The 19,042-nt window shown below is 43.6% G+C and overlaps 1 protein-coding gene across 4 annotated transcripts in view; it reads left to right on the top strand.

Annotated features, from left to right (window-relative positions):
- Positions 1-2,250: 2,250 nt before the first annotated feature.
- RNF32 (ring finger protein 32) overlaps positions 2,251-19,042 on the top strand; it is a 42,937-nt gene continuing 26,145 nt past the window's right edge. For 2 of the 4 annotated variants that reach the window (XM_059932951.1, XM_059932954.1), the window contains exons 1-3: positions 2,251-2,394; positions 5,057-5,148; positions 5,688-5,970. In XM_059932951.1, coding sequence (XP_059788934.1) covers positions 5,134-5,148; positions 5,688-5,970 — 298 coding nt within the window. In that variant the 5' untranslated portion in view covers positions 2,251-2,394; positions 5,057-5,133. Of the gene's footprint in view, positions 2,431-5,056; positions 5,149-5,687; positions 5,971-19,042 lie in introns of all 4 variants that reach the window. The other 2 variants (XM_059932952.1, XM_059932953.1) reach the window with 2 other exon arrangements.

The following is a 19,042-nucleotide window of genomic DNA, read 5'->3' as shown; positions in this document are numbered from 1 at the left end:
GTTTCTACATTCAGTAGGAAGAATTAAAGGAATTTTCCGGTAGCTGCCACAAATATACTGAGTCCATCTGATTAGCCCCACTAGGTCCTATGCTCATTCCAATTACAGTAAGTCCCCTACATACCAACCTTCAAGTTTCGAACTTTCAGAGATGCGAACGTGCATTCGCACGTCCAATCACGTAAGGTAGTTCACGTGTCTGGCGGACACTGTCACATGCGTGCATCCTCTACAAGGGGTTGTGCTTTTGTGTACTTCACAGTACAGTACTGTATAGAGTAGAGTAGTGCAGTACCTTTATTTCTAGCCCAGGAGGTCCGGAAGCAAGCATAAAAGCAGTGGTGATGTAGCTGGTACTGCTAAGAAGAGATTCACGACGCAAATGGCAAGGGGATTTTCTTTGAGGAGGCACTGTTAGTTTTTGAGGGACAGGACCCAAACGTAGAACGGCACACGAAGGTTGCAGCAGCCCTTCGGAATGCAATCCAGTGCTACCGCATCACCTATGACAAGAAAAAAAGAGCTACTACCTAGATATCACGGGATCATTTTTTCAAGAGGGTAGATAGAATTGAATCCAGCAAGGAACCAGAACCTGTGCCATCAACGTCAGGCCTGAGTGGAATTGCAGCTTGCCCTCCGTCTCCTATTGCTGAGGATCCTTCAGCTCTACCATCTCCCACCTTCTCTCCCTCCTCCAGTCAGTAACTCTTCTTGCCTGTTCACTCGATGCCAGCCCGTGTGTCACCTGTTGTTCTGTACTACTGTACTTTTCAAGGTATTGTACTGTAAGACTGAAAACATTTTCTTCATTTTTTGTTTGTTTTTTATGTATTCTTTACGCGAAAAGTATTATAAACCTATTACAGTACTATATAGCCGATTGTGTTAGTTGAGTACCTAGGCTAACTTTGTTGGACTTACGAACTGGACTTATGAACACGCTCTCAGAATGGATCTCGTTCATACGTAGGGGACTTACTGTAAGTCACTATGGCCAGGGCACTGAGATCTTCTGACGAGCTGAAGCTGGGCATATGTTCCATCCCAGGACTGAAGCATCGCCAGGACAACTGGTGGAGAAGGGCTCACGGATGCTGAGGGGAGAAGTAAGAAATGTCCCCTTTATGCATAGAACCCAAAAGTAAGATCTACCTATCTGAATCCAAAGCTTTCCCACTCTTTCCTCTGTGCTCTGAGTCACAGAACAAAAGGTCCTCAGGACTAGTGACCCTTACTTGTCTCCTAGACCCATCAACAACTGGAATGTAAATCAAGATTACAATATTTGTCGGAAAAGTTTGAAATATTATGTGAAAGATTACGAACTTCATTATGAATTTAATTTGGCTTTATCAAAAAAATTTACCTTGTTTTTAGTCTGCTTCAACAAACTTCCAAACAGGAGTGGCCATCTTAGAAAATTTAATTCCATTAGGAAAAAAATTATCTTCAATGAAGCTTCAGATTATCTTGTTTCATCAATATATCATTTACTCCAATGTTACATCAAAAACTTTAACTTTTAGGCCTTTAACCATCAATGACCTACTTCCAATCAACTTGGTAACTTCTTTAGACCTCACTTTCAGAGAAGTGAAAAAAAAAAAGACTATTTGCATTTTGTATTTTTTCTCTGTACTTTCAGCTGAACTTCATTTCAATAAAAGTTTAAATAGCACAGCTGAGTCACTGTCTCAACAAACTTCTATTGGCCTCTGCGTTGGGCCACCATGAAGCGTTAGGGACTGGATTTAAGCTTACCTCCGTCAACTAAAAAAATCAAATATATGAAACAATGGTTTTCGGACACTGGACAACGGCCAGTGCAGGATGTGATGCTTAAAGAGGGGAAAGCAAGTGGGCCAGGCGTGTCCAGGCTACACCCGAGGCAGGGCCAGCGGCCTGGCTGCCTGAAGCGGTCAGGGCTCCAGGACCCGCAGCAGGACGCACTCCGGGAGCCGGAGCTCCGACGAACACTACACGAAGGAAACCACGGAGCCGGGGGACTCGAAGACCCGCCCCACGTGCGTCCGCGCCCCGCGCTCCACACTCCGCCCCCGACACTTGCGCGAGCGCGCGCGGCAGCGAGCATGCGCGGCGCGGCCCTGTGCGGCGCGCAGCAGATGAGCATGCGCGGTGTGAAAGCACCGCCCAAGCGATAGAGGCGTCTGTACCGTGCTCAGGGTAGAGCCGGTGAGCATGCGCAGTGTGGCTGCACGAAGGGCGGGACCTGTGAGCATGCGCAGTGTGGCAGAGCCGCAGCGGGCTTCCGGAAAGTGGTGCTCAGCGTGGGGCAGGACTGGGCCGTTGAGCATGCGCGCTGGCGTGCGACCGGAGCGGCGGCGGTTGCTAGGCAACGGCGAGCCTTAGAGGTGGAGGGCGTCGGCAGCGGTGGGTGTGCAGAGGGTGGGGTCGGTTCCGCTGCAGGTGCGGCCCCGGGTGGAGTAAAGAGGAGGGGTGGGATGGGTTGGGGAGGGCAGGGGAGGGGGCGCCCTGGAGGCGGGAGCGGCCGGGACTGTCCTGTGCAGCCCCAAAGGTCCTTGGGTCCCCAGGGCAGCCCGCCTACTCCGTGGCCATCCCTTGGGAGGGCCTAGAACGGTCACTGTCTGAGAACCACAACCAACCCGTTACTGAAAGGGGGTCCACGGTTAACATATACAGTGGACCCTTGAACGAGGGTGTGAACTGCCGGGCCCACCTGCAGGCCGTACCCGGATTTTCTTCAGCAAATATGTACCGCAGTGCTACACTCTCCCTGGCGGGGGACGGGGGTCGGGTGGAGGCTGACTCTGGGACTTGAGCGTCCTGGGGTTTTGGTGAAAACCGGCGGGTCCTGGAACCAGTCCCACGGATACCCAGGGACAGGAGGGCTGTCATTTTACAACTGTTTCTGTGCTTCTGGCCAACCTGGGTGGAATCTCATCAAAAATGTAAAACAAGGAATTCCTAAGTTATAAAACCTGGCAACACAGTGTGTCCAATTGTCTTTTAAAAACTGTTTCTCTGGTGTTCCTGTGTTTTTAACTAGCATGTTTATAAATTAGCTTAAAGTCACTTAGACAGATCGGTAACTAATTACTTTGCCACCACAGTGGTATCTTTTTACCAAGCCCTACCTCTTTTAACTAATTGTTAACAATGGAATTTACAAAGAAAAAATATTCCTATTAATTTTAGCTCTTAATACTGGGTAAGGATTAAGTTTCTAACCCTACCGCTGCCACAGACTAATTATATAATTTTGGAGGAGTCAGTAATCTCTGGATATGTTTTCTCCTTTTAAAATGAAGTTGGACTAAATAGTTGAAAATAGTTTCTAATGCTGAAATTTAACAGCACTATAGGACTTACAAGGGGCACAGTTTTTAAAAGCTCTTGATGTTAAGCCCAGTGGCTTACAGTGTAGACACTTGAGATAAAATTGTCGACTGCAGATAGCTAGCTATGATTATTAAACAATTTTTAGGATAATGCAAACTATATTCTGCCAGGTTGTGGGCATTTTTAAAGTAGAAGATTCTGTTAGTGATTTTTCAGCATTTTAAATACCTTCTACCATTTCTTCAGCCTAGACTGTTGTGATGCAATATTAGGTGGAAACTCCTTCATTCTCCTCTTGATGCCAGAATTGAAGGGGAACGAGGTTGCCATAGAAGCTGTCACCTCACTGCTAAGGGGTCTTGGGGATCTCACAGACTCCTTTCCACTGTGCTTGCTTTCCTCATTCTGCACTCACCCCTGAGGAAGCTCATTCTGCAGGACTAACTGAATATAGGTGTTGATCCTCAGATACATATTTGGATTAATTCGTCTCTCGTCTTACAATCAGGCCCTCAGCAGTACTCCCTAGATTACTCCAGCAGTTTACTGTTCCTCCCCATCCCAATATATTTTGGACTCTCGTCTTCATAAAATATACCCTTGTCTAAAAACTAAAAGGGCCAATTCCAAATTCTTCCACCAGCTTTTTTTTTTTTTTTTTTTGTCTGCGTTGGGTCTCCTTTGCTGCGCGCAGGCTTTCTCTAGTTGCGGCGAGCAGGGGCTACTCTTTGTTGCGGTGTGCGGGCTTCTCACTGTGGTGGCTTCTCTTGTTGCAGAGCATGGGCTCTAGGCGCGTGGGCTTCAGTAGTTGTGGCACGTGGGCTCAGTAGTTGTGGCTCGCGGGCTCTAGAGCACAGGCTCAGTAGTTGTGGCGCACGGGCTTAGTTGCACTGCAGCATGTGGGATCTTTCCAGACCAGGGCTCGAACCCGTGTCCCCTGCATTGGCAGGAGGATTCTTAACCACTGCGCCACCAGGGAAGCCCCTTTCCGTCAGCTTTGAAGGGAACTGGATCAAGAATAACTGTTTACAGAGTATCTTCTGTGTAGAAGGACCTATTTTAGATACTTTACAAAGGTTGTCTCATTTAATCCTAACAATAACCTTGCAAGGAGAGCGTTATTATATCTGTCTTGAGGTGGGGAAACAACCTCAGATATACTACGTATCTTGTAGAAACAGGTAGAGCAAGACTAGAACCCATGTTTGTGCCTCATATTCTGTATGTCTCTGTTGTGGACAGAGTGAAGTCAGACAGTATTCCTCTTACATCCCAGGGCGTCCACGGTTCCCTTCTCCTCTAAAACATAAACACCTGCTGAGTTCTGGAGTGCCTGTGCTTTTCTTGTACCTGTGGGGTAGCATGTTCGTTGCCCGCTCTCTGTCCTTCAAATCCCTGTTTTAATATTATCCCTTTAAGAGGTATTTCACTTACATTCTCTGATCTTTGTAGTCTGAAATTTTGTTGTATTCACGTATAGTATCATTACATTTAGCAACAGATTGTTCTCATTCATATTAATAGGTTCCCTCCAACTATCAGGAGAGCTGCTTGAGGACAGGTAAATCAAGTCATAACCGGCTTGAGTTCCTCTGGGATCAGAGCACAGAGCTTCGTGCTGTGCTGGTGCGCATTCATCATCAGTCAGACTCTCCATATTTCTCTTCCCCGTAAACGTCATCAGAGATTTTAGGTACACTCTAACGTTGGCTTTCTGTTGGCTTTTTTACAGTAGAAGAATCAAAGGACTGGGATATGAAATGATGATATAATTTGATATAGCCAAGCAACCACTTCTCCTGAGTCAGCATGTTAAAAAATAAGGTACACAATCCTTTTTAAAACATACACATTGTTTTACTCATGAATATATTTTAATTCAGCTATTTGACAGTATAAAAAATAGTTTGCAAACCTTGCTTCAGTGAGGAACTGTCAGCTGTAGTACTTGGTGTAAGCATCTCTTAGCTGCATGGGAATTGTATTTTGTATAAGTTTTCACTAAAAAAGCATACACTTAAATGCAAGATTCTCTTTAGTATCACAGAAGCAAGCTTGGCCTGGAGTCTAATTATTGTGAAGCAGAATGTGCTCAGGCACGCCCAGCTTATATACGTCAGAATGCATTTATTCATATTATGATTAAGGCCTTAGTAATTAAGTGAAAAGATGTTACTATGTCATTAACGTAAATGGTGAGACTGGGCTTTGCTCCCCTGACTTGGGTAACGACGGGTGAAGCATTCTTTACGACTGGATTTGGTCTGGTATGCCATCAAGGTTGAGTGTTAAAGCATAAGCTTTCTTGTAAATGGTACATTAGATAATGTTCTGCATGTAAGGCTTTTTTCCCCACTTTTTAGGGTCATTCATCTAAACAGGATAACTTAGCAGTCACTGCAGTGGCTTTACAGGATCACATGTTACATGATCTTCAACTTCGAAATCTTTCAGTAGCAGATCATTCTAAGACAAAGGACAAATGTACAAACGTACATTCTTGGACAGAGAACAGATCCAAGTCTCTAAAAAGAAATACAAAAGCAATAATAGATACTGGACTTAAAAAAACCAGCCAAGGCCCTAAAGTGGAAGATCCAGAAAAAGAATACGTTCTTGATCCAAAACCACCACCATTAACTTTAGGTAAGCTAATCTTCATTCGTATTTTGACTTATTAGCGCTAAAGAATCTAGTTGAGATTAATAGTACCATTTTCTCTGGTACAGAAATTATTTTAACTTATAATCTTACAGAAAGATATGTCTGTACTGAAGTTTAAAAGCGATAATGGGGCCAATTTGAGCAAGAAAATAAAGATAGTAATGGTAAGTAGAGTAAGAATAAGTAAAAACAGAATAAAGTAGATATCCATTAATCTACAGTGACAGAAATAAATAATTGAAGAAATAAATAAGTAATGGGAAAGTCTCTTTCTTACAGTAGAATGACAACTATAAGTATAGTAGACCAGAGCTAGAAATAGAAAATCACCATGTGGTAAAGACCATACTGATAACAACCATCTGAGGATGCTGGAACTAGCGGGGGAGTCGCGTTGAGACACAGGTGGGGGCACAGCCTCATGGCATTGCCCCAGGGGCCAACTCACCGCAGGAGAAGTGACAGCACCTTTACCAAGTGACAAAGTCTGACGCCAGGCTCTCAGAAGTACGCAGATCCCTCCTAGGGCATTCTCGCCAAAGATGCATCTCCGAGTGTAACTCTGAGGAAACCTTAGATGACCCTGGTGGAAGGACATTCTACACAGTTCCTGGCCAGCACTCTGCAAAAGCATCAAGAGAAGCAAATAAAGACTGAGGTGCTGTCCCAGATCCTGGGAGGCCAAGGGGACAGGCCAACTGAGCCCTGTGAGTGATCAGGGTCAGAACAAAAGGACGTCAGTGAGACAAGAATGACATCCTGTGGGGAGTATAGATTAATCGAGAGCACTGGATCAACATAAATTGCTAGATTGGACCGTGGCACTCAGGTCGTGTAAAATGTGAACATCTGGGGAAGCCGAGTGCAAGGCACGTGAGGATTCTTTACACGGTTTTACAACCGTTTACAAGTCCGAGATTATTTTAAACTGCAAAGTTAGGAATAGAAAAGGTTTTGATTTTTATTTATTATTTTTATTTTTTGCAAGGGAGGCTGGGAAGTAAGGTCCAGCTGTGTGCCCAGGAGGAGGGGAACAGGCTGGTGAACATCAGCTAGCTTCCACCATAGATTCAAAGGATTAAAAGGGTTTATCCCTGCGAAGAAGGAGGAAGAATGTTCTGGACGGAGGAGAAGACAGAGGCAGGGCTCTGAGGCAAGAGAGCTGGGGCGTTTGAGGAGCTGAAATAAGAACAGAGTGGCGGAGCCTGGTGAGCCGGGATGGAGGAGAGTGGGAGAGCAGGGAAGATATGGGAGGGGTCGGATGAGGAGAGGGGCTTGGGGTTTTAAAATTTTTGTTGTGGTAAAATATACATAGCATCTGCCCACTCTCACCACTATTATTCAACATAGTTTTGGAAGTCTTAGCCACAGCAGTCAGAGAAGAAAAAGAAATAAAACAAATCCAAATCAGAAAAGAAGTAAAGCTGTCACTGTTTGCAGATGACATGATACTATACATACAGAATCCTAAATATGCTACCAGAAAACTACTAGAGCTAATCAATGAATTTGGTAAAGTAGCAGGATACAAAATTAATGCACAGAAGTACCTTGCATTCCTATACACTTAGGATGAAAAATCTGAAAGTGAAATTATGGAAACTCTCCCATTTACCATTGCAACAAAAAGAATAAAATACCTAGGAATAAACCTACTTAAGGAGACAAAAGACCTGTATGCAGAAAATTATAAGACATTGATGAAAAAATTAAAGATGATACAAATAGATGGAGAGATATACCATGTTCTTGGATTGGAAGAATCAACATTGTGAAAATGACTATACTACCCAAAGCAATCTACAGATTCAATGCAATCCCTATCAAGGTACCAGTGGCATTTTTCACAAACTAGAACAAAAAATTTCAGAATTTGTATGGAAACACAAAACACCTCGAATAGCCAAAGCAATCTTGAGAAAGAAAAATGGAGCTGGAGGAATCAGGCTCCTGGACTTCAGACTATACTACAAAGCTACAGTCATCAAGACAGTATGGTACTGGCACAAAAACAGAAATATAGATGAATGGAACAGGATAGAAAGTCCAGAGATAGGGCTTCCCTAGTGGTGCAGTGGTTAAGAATCTGCCTGCCAATGCAGAGGACACAGGTTCAAGCCCTGGTCAGGGAAGATCCCACATGCCACAGAGCAATTAAGCCCGTGAGCCACAACTACTGAAACCTGTGCACCTAGAGCCCATGCTCCGCAACAAGAGAAGCCACTGCAAAGTAAAGCCCGCGCACCTCAACAAAGAGTATCCCCGCTCACCGCAACAAGAGAAAGCCCGCGTGCAGCAAAAATAAAATAAATAAATTCATTAAAAAAAAAAGAAAGTCCAGAGATAAACCCATGCACATATGGTCAACTTATCTTTGATAAAGGAGGCAAGAATATACAATGGAGAAAAGACAGCCTCTTCAATAAGTGGTGCTGGGAAAACTGGACAGCTACATGTAAAAGAATGAAATTAGAACACTCCCTAACACCATACACAAAAATAAACTCAAAATGGGTTAAAGACCTAAATGTAAGGCCAGACATTATCAAACTCTTAGAGGAAAACACAGGCAGAACACTCTATGACATAAATCACAGCAAGATCCTTTTTGACCCACCTCCTAGAGAAATGGAAATAAAAACAAAAATAAACGAATGGGACCTAATGAAACTTAAAAGCTTTTGCACAGCAAAGGAAACCATAAACAAGATGAAAAGACAACCCTCAGAATGGGAGAAAATATTTGCAAATGAAGCAACTGACAAAGGATTAATCTCCAAAACATACAAGCAACTCATGCAGCTCAATATCAAAAAAACAAACAACCCAATCCAAAAATGGGCAGAAGACCTAAATAGACATTTCTCCGAAGAAGATATACAGATGGCCAACAAACACATGAAAGAATGCTCAACATTTTTAATCATTAGAGAAATGCAAATCAAAACTACAATGAGATATCATCTCACACCGGTCAGAATGGCCATCATCAAAAAATCTACAAACAATAAATGCTGGAGAGGGTGTGGAGAAAAGGGAACCAACCCTCTTGCACTGTTGGTGGGAATGTAAATTGATACAGCCACTATGGAGAACAGTATGGAGGTTCCTTAAAAAACTAAAAATAGAACTACCATACGACCCAGCAATCCCACTACTGGGCATATACCCTGAGAAAACCATAGTTCAAAAAGAGTCATGTACCAATCTTCATTGCAGCTCTGTTTACAATAGCCAGGACATGGAAGCAACCTAAATGTCCATCGACAGATGAATGGATAAAGAAGGTGTGGCACATATATACAATGGAATATTACTCAGCCATAAAAAGAAATGAAATGGAGGTATTTGTAATGAGGTGGATGGAGTTAGAGTCTGTCATACAGAGTGAAGTAAGTCAGAAAGAGAAAAACAAATACAGTATGCTAACACATATATACGGAATCTAAGGGGAAAAAAAGCCATGAAGAACCTAGCGGCAAGACGGGAATAAAGACACAGACCTACTAAAGAATGGACTTGAGGATATGGGGAGGGGGTGGGGTGAGATGTGACAGGGTGAGAGAGTGTCATGGACATATATACACTACCAAATGTAAAATAGATAGCTAGTGGGAAGCAGCCGCATAGCACAGGGAGATCAGCTCGGTGCTTTGTGACCACCTAGAGGGGTGGGATGGGGAGGGTGGGAGGGAGGGAGATGCAAGAGGGAAGAGATATGGGAACATATTGTATATGTATAACTGATTAACTTTGTTATAAAGCAGAAGCTAACGCACCATTGTAAGGCAATTATACTTCAATAAAGATGTTTAAAAAAAAAAAAAAAAACTAAAAATAGAACTACCATACGACCCAGCAATCCCACTACTGGGCATATACCCTGAGAAAACCATAATTCTAAAAGAGTCATGTACCAATCTTCATTGCAGCTCTGTTTACAATAGCCAGGACATGGAAGCAACCTAAGTGTCCATGACAGATGAATGGATAAAGAAGATGTGGCACATATATACAATGCAATATTACTCAGCCATAAAAAGAAACGAAATTGAGTTATTTGTAGTGAGGTGGATGGACCTAGAGTCTGTCATACAGAGTGAAATAAGTCAGAAAGAGTAAAACAAATACCGTATGCTAACACATATATATGGAATCTAAAAAAAATGGTCAGGAAGAACCTAGGGGCAAGATTGGAATAAAGACGCAGACCTACTAGAGAATGGACTTGAGGATATAGGGAGGGGGAAGGGTAAGCTGTGACAAAGTGAGAGAGTGGCATGGACATATATACACTACCAAATGTAGATCTGATAGCTAGTGGGAAGCAGCCGCATAGCACAGGGAGATCAGCTCGGTGGTTTGTGACCACCTAGAGGGGTGGGATAGGGAGGGTGGGAGGAAGGGAGACGCAAGAGGGAGGAGATATGGGGTTGTATGTATATGTATAACTGATTCACTTTGTTATAAAGCAGAAACTAATACACCATTGTAAAGCAATTATGTATAACTGATTCACTTTGTTATAAAGCAGAAACTAACACACCATTGTAAAGCAATTATACTCCAATAAAAATGTTAAAAAAAAACGAGAAAAAACTATACATAACATCAAATTTACCATTTCAACCATTTTTAAGTGCACAGTTCAGTGGCATTAAGCGCATTCCCACTGTTGAGCAACCATCGCTGCTGTCCGTCTCCAGGACGTTTTCATCTTCCCGAACTCTGTCCCCGCCCCCAGCCTTGGGCAACCGCGAATTCACTTTGTGTCTCTACAAATCTGGCTACTTTAGGAGCCACGTATAATAGCAGTCATATGATACTTGTGCTTTTGTGCTTATTGCTTTTAGCATAACATCTCCAAGGTCCGTTCATGTTGTAGCACTATCAGAATTTCATTCTTGTTTAGGACGGAATACCATTCCATTGCCTGCATATAGCACATTTGGTTTATCCATTCCATCAATGGACACTTGAGTTGTTTCTCCCTTACGGTTACTGTGAATAATGCTGCTGTGAACATTGGTGTACAAATATCTGCTTGAGTCCCTGCTTTGAGTTCTTTGGCGAATACACCAAGAGGAGGAATTGCTGGATCATATGGTAATTCTATATTTAATTTTTTGATGAAGCACCATGAAGTTTTCAGTGATGCTGGGCACGGAAAGTAGGTTTGGCTGGGACCTTGCGTCCGAGGGCAGGTGACGGATGGAGGAGGAGCCGAAGGCCTGTGGGCAGGAGCTGAACCACAAAGAGGGAGCCTGAGGTCGCTGCGGTGCCCAGTGGACACTTTGTCATTCTCCCTGGAAATGCTAACAGTGCTAGTTCTGTCCTGGACACGGCATCTCACAAGAGAGGCGCAGGCTTGGAGAATGTGACAGTGATTTAGTGACTGTCTTCCATGTGCATGTACAGTTTACAGAAATGATCAAGCAGCCTCAGAGCAGTCACCTGAGCAGGGTAGATGTAAATTAGACATCAGGAAGAGAATCCCAATTTGGAGTAAATGAGTCATTCTTTCAATAGCTCTTATTTTGAAAATCTAATTATTATGCATATTAGTTACTAATGAGGTTGGACCACATGCTCTTTTTTTTTTTAACATCTTTATTGGAGTATAACTGCTTTACAATGGTGTCTTGGTTTCTGCTTTATAACAAAGTGAATCAGCTATACATATACATATATCCCCATATCTCCTCCCTCCTGCATGGTCACAAAGCACCGAGCTGGTCTCCCTGTGCTATGCGGCTGCTTCCCACTAGCTATCTATTTTACATTTGGTAGTGTATATATGTCCATGCCACTCTCTCACTTCGTCCCAGCTTACCTTTCCCCCTCCCCGTGTCCTCAAGTCCATTCTCTACGTCTGCATCTTTATTGCTGTCCTGCCCCTAGGTTCTTCAGAACTTTTTTTTTTTTTTAGATTCCACATATATGTGTTAGCATACGGTATTTGCTTTTCTCTTTCTGACTTAACTTCACTCTGTATGACAGACTCTAGGTCCATCCACCTCACTACATACAAATAACTCAATTTCGTTTCTTTTTATGGCTGAGTAATATTGCATTGTATATATGTGCCACATCTTCTTTATCCATTCATCTGTCATGGACACTTAGGTTGCTTCCATGTCCTGGCTATTGTAAACAGAGCTGCAATGAAGATTGTGGTACATGACTCTTTCTGAATTATGGTTTTCTCAGGGTATATGCCCAGTAGTGGGATTGCTGGGTCGTATGGTAGTTATATTTTTAGTCTTTTAAGGAACCTCCATACTGTTCTCCATAGTGGCTGTATCAATTTACATTCCCACCAACAGTGTATGAGGGTTCCCTTTTCTCCACACCCTCTCCAGCATTTACTGTTTATAGATTTTTTGATGATGGCCATTCTGATCGGTGTGAGGTGATACCTCATTGTAGTTTTGATATGCATTTCTCTAATGATTAATGATGTTGAGCATTCTTTCATGTGTTTGTTGTCAATCTGTATATCTTCTTTGGAGAAATGTCTATTTAGGTCTTCTGCCCATTTTTGGATTACGTTGTTTGTTTTTTTGATATTGAGCTGCATGAGCTGCTTATAAATTTTGGAGATTAATCCTTTGTTAGTTGCTTCATTTGCAAATATTTTCTCCCATTCTGAGGGTTGTCTTTTCATCTTGTTTATGGTTTCCTTTGCTGTGCAAAAGCTTTTAAATTTCATTAGGTCCCATTTGTTCATTTTTGCTTTTATTTCCCTTACTCTGGAAGGTGGGTCAAAAAGGATCTTGCTGTGATTTATGTCATAGAATGCTCTGCCTATGTTTTCCTCTAAGAGTTTTATAGTGTCTGCCCTTACATATAGGTCTTTAATCCATTTTGAGTTTATTTTTGTGTATGGTGTTAGGGAGTGTTCTAATTTCATTCTTTTACATGTAGTTGTCCAGTTTTCCCAGCACCACTTATTGAAGAGGCTGTCTTTCCTCCACTGTATATTCTTCCCTCCTTTATCAAAGATAAGGTGACCATATGTGCGTGGGTTTATCTCTGGGCTTTCTATCCTGTTCCATTGGTCTATATTTCTGTTTTTTGTGCCACTACCATACTGTCTTGATTACTGTAGCTTTGTAGTATAGTCTGAAGTCAGGGAGCCTGATTCCTCTAGCTCTGTTTTTCTTTCTCAAGATTGCTTTGGCTATTCAGGGTCTTTTGTGTTTCCATACAAATTGTGAAATTTTTTGTTCTAGTTCTGTGAAAAATGCCATTGGTACCTTGATAGGGATTGCATTGAATCTGTAGATTGCTTTGGGTAGTATAGTCATTTTCACAATGTTGATTCTTCCAATCCAAAAACATGGTATATCTCTCCATCTGTTTGTATCATCTTTAATTTCTTTCATCAGTGTCTAATAGTTTTCTGCATACAGGTCTTTTGTGTCCTTAGGTAGGTTTATTCCTAGGTATTTTATTGTTTTTGTTGCAGTGGTAAATGGAAGTGTTTCCTTAATTTCTCTTTCAGATTTTTCATCATTAGTGTAGAGGAATGCAAGAGATTTCTGTGCATTAATTTTGTATCCTGCTACTTTACCAAATTCATTGATTACCTCTAGTATTTTTCTGGTAGCATCTTTAGGATTCTCTACGTATAGTGTCATGTCATCTGCAAACAGTGACAGCTTTACTTCTTTTCCAATTTAGATTCCTTTTAGTTCTTTTTTCTTTTCTGATTGCTGTGGCTAAAACTTACAAAACTATGTCGAATAATAGTGGTGAGAGTGGACGGCCTTGTCTTGTTCCTGATCATAGAGGAAATGGTTTCAGTTTTTCACCATTGAGAATGATGTATCATGTATCATTTAAAGCTTGTGTTTCCTTATTTATTTTCATTTTGCATGATCTGTCCATTGGTGAAAGTGGGGTGTTAAAGTCCCCTACTATTACTGTGTTACTGTCAATTTCCCCCTTTATGGCTGTTAGCATTTGCCTTATGTATTGAGGTGCTCCTATGTTGGATGCATAAATATTTACAATTGTTATATCTTCTTCTTGGATTCCCTTGATCATTATGCAGTGTCCTTCTTTGTCTCTTGTAATAGTCTTTATTTTAAAGTCTATTTTATCTGCTATGAGAATTGCCACTCCAGCTTTCTTTTGATTTCCATTTGCATGGAATATCTTTTTCCATCCCCTCACTTTCAGTCTGTATGTGTCCCTAGGTCCAAAGTAGGTCTCTTGTAGACAGCATATATACGGGTCTTGTTTTTGTATCCATTCAGCCAGTCTATGTCTTTTGGTTTGAGCATTGAATCCATTTACATTTAAGGTAGTTATTGATATCTATGTTCCTATTACCATTTTCTTAACTGTTTTGGGTTTGTTTCTGTAGGTCTTTTCCTTCTCTTGTGTTTCCTGCCTAGTGAAGTTCGTTTAGCATTTGTTGTAGAGCTGGTTTGGTGGTGCTGAATTCTCTTAGCTTTTGCTCATCTGTAAAGGTTTTAATTTCTCCCTGGAATCTGAATGAGATCCTTGCTGGGTAGAGTAATCTTGGCTGTAGGTTTTTCTCTTTCATCACTTTAAATATGTCCTGCCACTCCCTTCTGGCTTGCAGAGTTTCTGCTGAAAGATTAGCTGTTAACCTTATGGGGATTCCCTTGTATGTTGTTTGTTGTTTTTCCCTTGCTGCTTTTAATATATTTTCTTTGTATTTAATTTTTGATAGTTTGATTAATATGTGTCTTGGCGTGTTTCTCCTTGGATTTATCCTGTACGGGACTCTCTGCACTTCCTGGACTTGATTAACTATTTCCTTTCCCATATTAGGGAAGTTTTCAACTATAATCTCTTCAAATATTTTCTCAGTCCCTTTCCTTTTCTCTTCTTCTTCTGGGACCCTTATAATTCGAATGTTGGTGCATTTAATGTTGTCCCAGAGGTCTCTAAGATTGTCCTCAATTCTTTTCATTCTTTTTTCTTTATTCTGCTCTGCAGTAGTTATTTCCACTATTTTATCTTCCACATCACTTGTCCATTTTTCTGCCTCAATTATTCTGCTATTGATTCCTTCTAGAGAATTTTTAATTTCATTTATTGTGTTGTTCATCATTGTTTGTTTGCTCTTTAGTTCTTCTAGGTCCTTGTTCAATGTTTCTTGTATTTTCTCCATTCTGCTTCCAAGATTTTGGATCATCTTTACTATCATTACTCTGAATTCTTTTTCAGGTAGACTGCCTACTTCCTCTTCATTTGTTTGGTCTGGTGGGTTTTTACCTTGCTTCTTCATCTGCTGTGTGTTTCTCTGTGTTCTCATTTTGTTTAACTTACTGTGTTTGGGGTCTCCTTTTCACAGGCTGCAGGTTCGTAGTTCCTGTTGTTTTTGGTGTCTGCCCCCGTGGGTAAGGTTGGTTCAGTGGGTTGTGGAGGCTTCCTGGTGGAGGGGACTGGTGCCTGTGTTCTGGTGGATGAGGCTGGATCTTGTCTTTCTGGTGGGCAGGACTGCATCCGGTGGTGTGTTTTGGGGTGTCTGTGAACTTACTATGATTTTAGGCAGCCTCTCTGCTAATGGGTGGGGTTGTGTTCCTGTCTTGCTAGTTGTTTGGCATGGGGTGTCCAGCAGTGTAGCTTGCTGGCTGTTGGGTGGAGCTGGGTCTTAGCATTGAGACAGAAATCTCTGGGAGAGCTCTTGCCAATTGATATTACGTGGGGCCGGGAGGTCTCTGGTGGTCCAGTGTCCTGAACTCGGCTCTCCTACCTCACAGGCTGAGGCCTGACACCAGGCCAGAGCACCAAGACCCTATTAGCCACACAGCTCACAAGAAAAGGGAGGAAAAAAGAAAGAAAACTAATAATAATAAAATAAAATCATTAAAATAAAAAAATTTTTAAATTACTAAAATAATAAGGTAATTAAAAAATAAAAGAGAGCAACCAAACCAGTAAACAAATCTACCAATGACAATAAACTCTAAATACTAAACTAAGATAAACATAAAACCAGAAACAAGTTAGATGCATAAAGCAAACCCCAAGTCTACAGTTGCTCCCAAAGTCCACCGCCTCAATTTTGGAATGATTCATTGTCTATTCAGGTATTCCAGAGACGCAGGGTAGATCAAGTTGATTGTGGCGATTTAATCAGCTGCTTCTGAGGCTGCTGGGAGAGATTTCCCTTTCTCTTCGTTGTTCGCGCAGCTCCTGGGGTTCAGCTTTGGATCTGGACCCGCCTCTGCGTGTAGGTCGCCTGAGGGCGTCTGTTCCCCGCCCAGACAGGACGGGGTTAAAGGAGCAGCTGCTTCAGGGGCTCTGGCTCGCTCAGGCCATGGGGGAGGGAGGGGTACGGAGGAGGCGGGGCGAGCCTGCGGCGGCAGAGGCCAGCGTGACGTTGCAGTAGCCCGAGGCGCGCCGTGCGTTCTCCCGGGGAAGTTGTCCCCGGATCACGGGAGCCTGGCTGTGGCGGGCTGCACCGGCTCCCGGGAGGGGCGGTGTGGAGAGTGACCTGTGCTCGCACACAGGCTTCTTGGTGGCGGCAGCAGCAGCCTTAGCGTCCCACGCCCGTCTCTGGGGTCCGCGCTGATGGCCGCGGCTCGCGCCCGTCTCTGGAGCTCGTTTAGGCGGCGCTCTGAATCCCCTCTCCTCGCGCACCAGGAAACAAAGAGGCAAGAAAAAGTCTCTCGCCTGTTTGGCAGCTTTAGACCTTTTCCCGGACTCCCTCCCGGCTCACCGTGGCGTACTAGCCCCTTCAGGCTGTGTTCACGCCGCCAACCCCAGTCCTCTCCCTGGGATCCGACCTCTGAAGCCCAAGCCTCAGCTCCCAGCCCCGCCCGCCCCGGCGGGTGAGCAGACAAGCCTCTCGGACTGGTGAGTGCTGCTCGGCACTGAGCCTCTGTGCGGGAATCTCTCCGCTTTTCCCTCAGCGCCCCTGTTGCTGTGGGGTCCGCGCTGATCGCCGCGGCTCACGCCCGACTCTGGAGCTCGTTTAGGCGGCGCTCTGAATCCCCTCTCCTCGCGCACCAGGAAACAAAGAGGCAAGAAAAAGTCTCTTGCCTCTTCGGCAGCTGCAGACTTTTTCCCGGACTCCCTCCCGGCTAGCTGTGGTGCGCTAACCCCTTCAGGCTGTGTTCACGCCGCCAACCCCAGTCCTCTCCCTGCGATCCGACCGCAGCCCGAGCCTCCGCTCCCAGCCCCACCCGCCCCGGCGGCTGAGCAGACAAGCCTCTCGGGCTGGTGAGCGCTGCTCGGCCCCGAGCCTCCGTGCGGGAATCTCTCCGCTTTGCCCTCCGCACCCCTGTGGCTGCGCTCTCCTCCGCGGCTCCGAAGCTCCCCCCTCCGCCACCCGCAGTCTCCGCCTGTGAAGGGGCTCCTAGTGTGTGGACACCTTTCCTCCTTCACAGCTCCCTCCCACTGGTGCAGGTCCCGTCCCTATTCTTTTGTCTCTGTTTTTCCTTTTTTCTTTTGCCCTACCCGGTATGTGGGGAGTTTCTTGCCTTTTGGGAGGTCTGAGGTCTGCCAGCGTTCAGTAGGTGTTCTGTAGGTGTTGTTCCACATGTAGATGTATTTCTGATGTATTTGTGGGGAGGAAGGTGATCTCCACGTCTTACTCCTCCGCCATTTTGAAGGTCCCCTGACATGCTCTTAATTATTATCCAAACATAGTATTGCACTTGGGTTTGCTGCCTTTCCTTGCTGATTTGCTGGAGTTCTTTGTGTCCTCTTCACATTAATCCCATGTTGTTTTAGCCACAGACAATATCTTCTCTGGGCCTGTCACTGTCTTTTACTTTTATGTCTGATTTTATATTTGAATAAAATCTTCATTCTGATTACTGTTAAGTCTATCAGTTTTTCTCTTTATCGTTTATGATTTGGGGGATTTAAATCCTTACCCATTCTGAGATCACAAAGATGTCCCCACATTTTCTTTACTACCTTTGAAGTTTTGCCTTTCACATTTAGGCCTCATCACAGTATATTTTGCAAATGGTTTGGGGAACATCAATTGGTATAACAGTTTAAGTTAGATTCTTCCCTCAAACCATAAACCATCCTTAGCTGGCTGTGGCACCACCTTATGCGTATACCAACTTTTCTGTGTTTATGGGAAAGAGGGAGAGATAGAGTGTGTGTGATTGGGGCTTCTGTTTCTATGTCATTATCTCACTGTTTTAATTTATATAATTTTGTAATATGTCTTAATAACTGGGTAGGAAAAGACCCAAAATTTGTCCCCAAAAATCTCTTCCAAAAATATATTCTCTCAGTACATTAAAATACAGTAGGTAGGGACTTCCCTGGTGGTGCAGTGGTTAAGAATCTGCCTGCCAGTGCAGGGGACATGGGTTCGAGCCCTGGTCCGGGAAGATCCCACATGCCACGGAGCAACTAAGCCCGTGTGCCACAACTACTGAGCCTGCACTCTAGAGCCCACGAGCCACAACTACTGAGCCCACGTGCCACAACAACTGAAGCCCGCGCACCTAGAGGCCGTGCTCTGCAACGAGAAGCCACCGCAATGAGAAGCCCGCGCACCACAACGAAGAGTAGTCCCTGCTTGCCGCAACTAGAGAAAGCCCGTGCGCAGCCATGAAGACCCAATGCGGCCAAAAATTAAATAAAAATTTTTTAAATAGTAAAAATAAAATACAGTAGGTGATCTTTCATTTTATCTTCATGGAGACATTTCTTCTAGAACCTTCCATCATCCTGCTCCCATCTGGACCAGTTGCTCTGTGGGGCTGGTGCAGAGCTGTTAACCCCGGATCTCTTCTCAGCATCATCCTGTGGATTGAGGACCTTTGGCTCTTTTGTGTTAGGTCTTCTTTCCCTTAGTTAACTCGTGCCTTGCAGTGAAGTTATCCCCCAGGAGCTTCCTAAGAAAGAGTGCATGAGAGGCCACATACAGGCTTGCAGACAAAACATACTTTTATTCTGTTCTGACATTGGATTGTGGCTAATAAGAGATTTTGATATGGGAATCTTTATCTCAGAATTTTGGAAGAATTGCCTTCTGGTGTCTGTGTTGCTATAGATATGTCTGATGTGATTCTGATTCCTGGTCCTTTGGGATCTTTTT

The sequence above is a fragment of the Balaenoptera ricei genome, chromosome 9 (genome assembly GCF_028023285.1).
Source record: "Balaenoptera ricei isolate mBalRic1 chromosome 9, mBalRic1.hap2, whole genome shotgun sequence".
NCBI lineage: Eukaryota > Metazoa > Chordata > Mammalia > Artiodactyla > Balaenopteridae > Balaenoptera > Balaenoptera ricei.
This window is presented reverse-complemented; position numbering and strand designations above follow the sequence as displayed.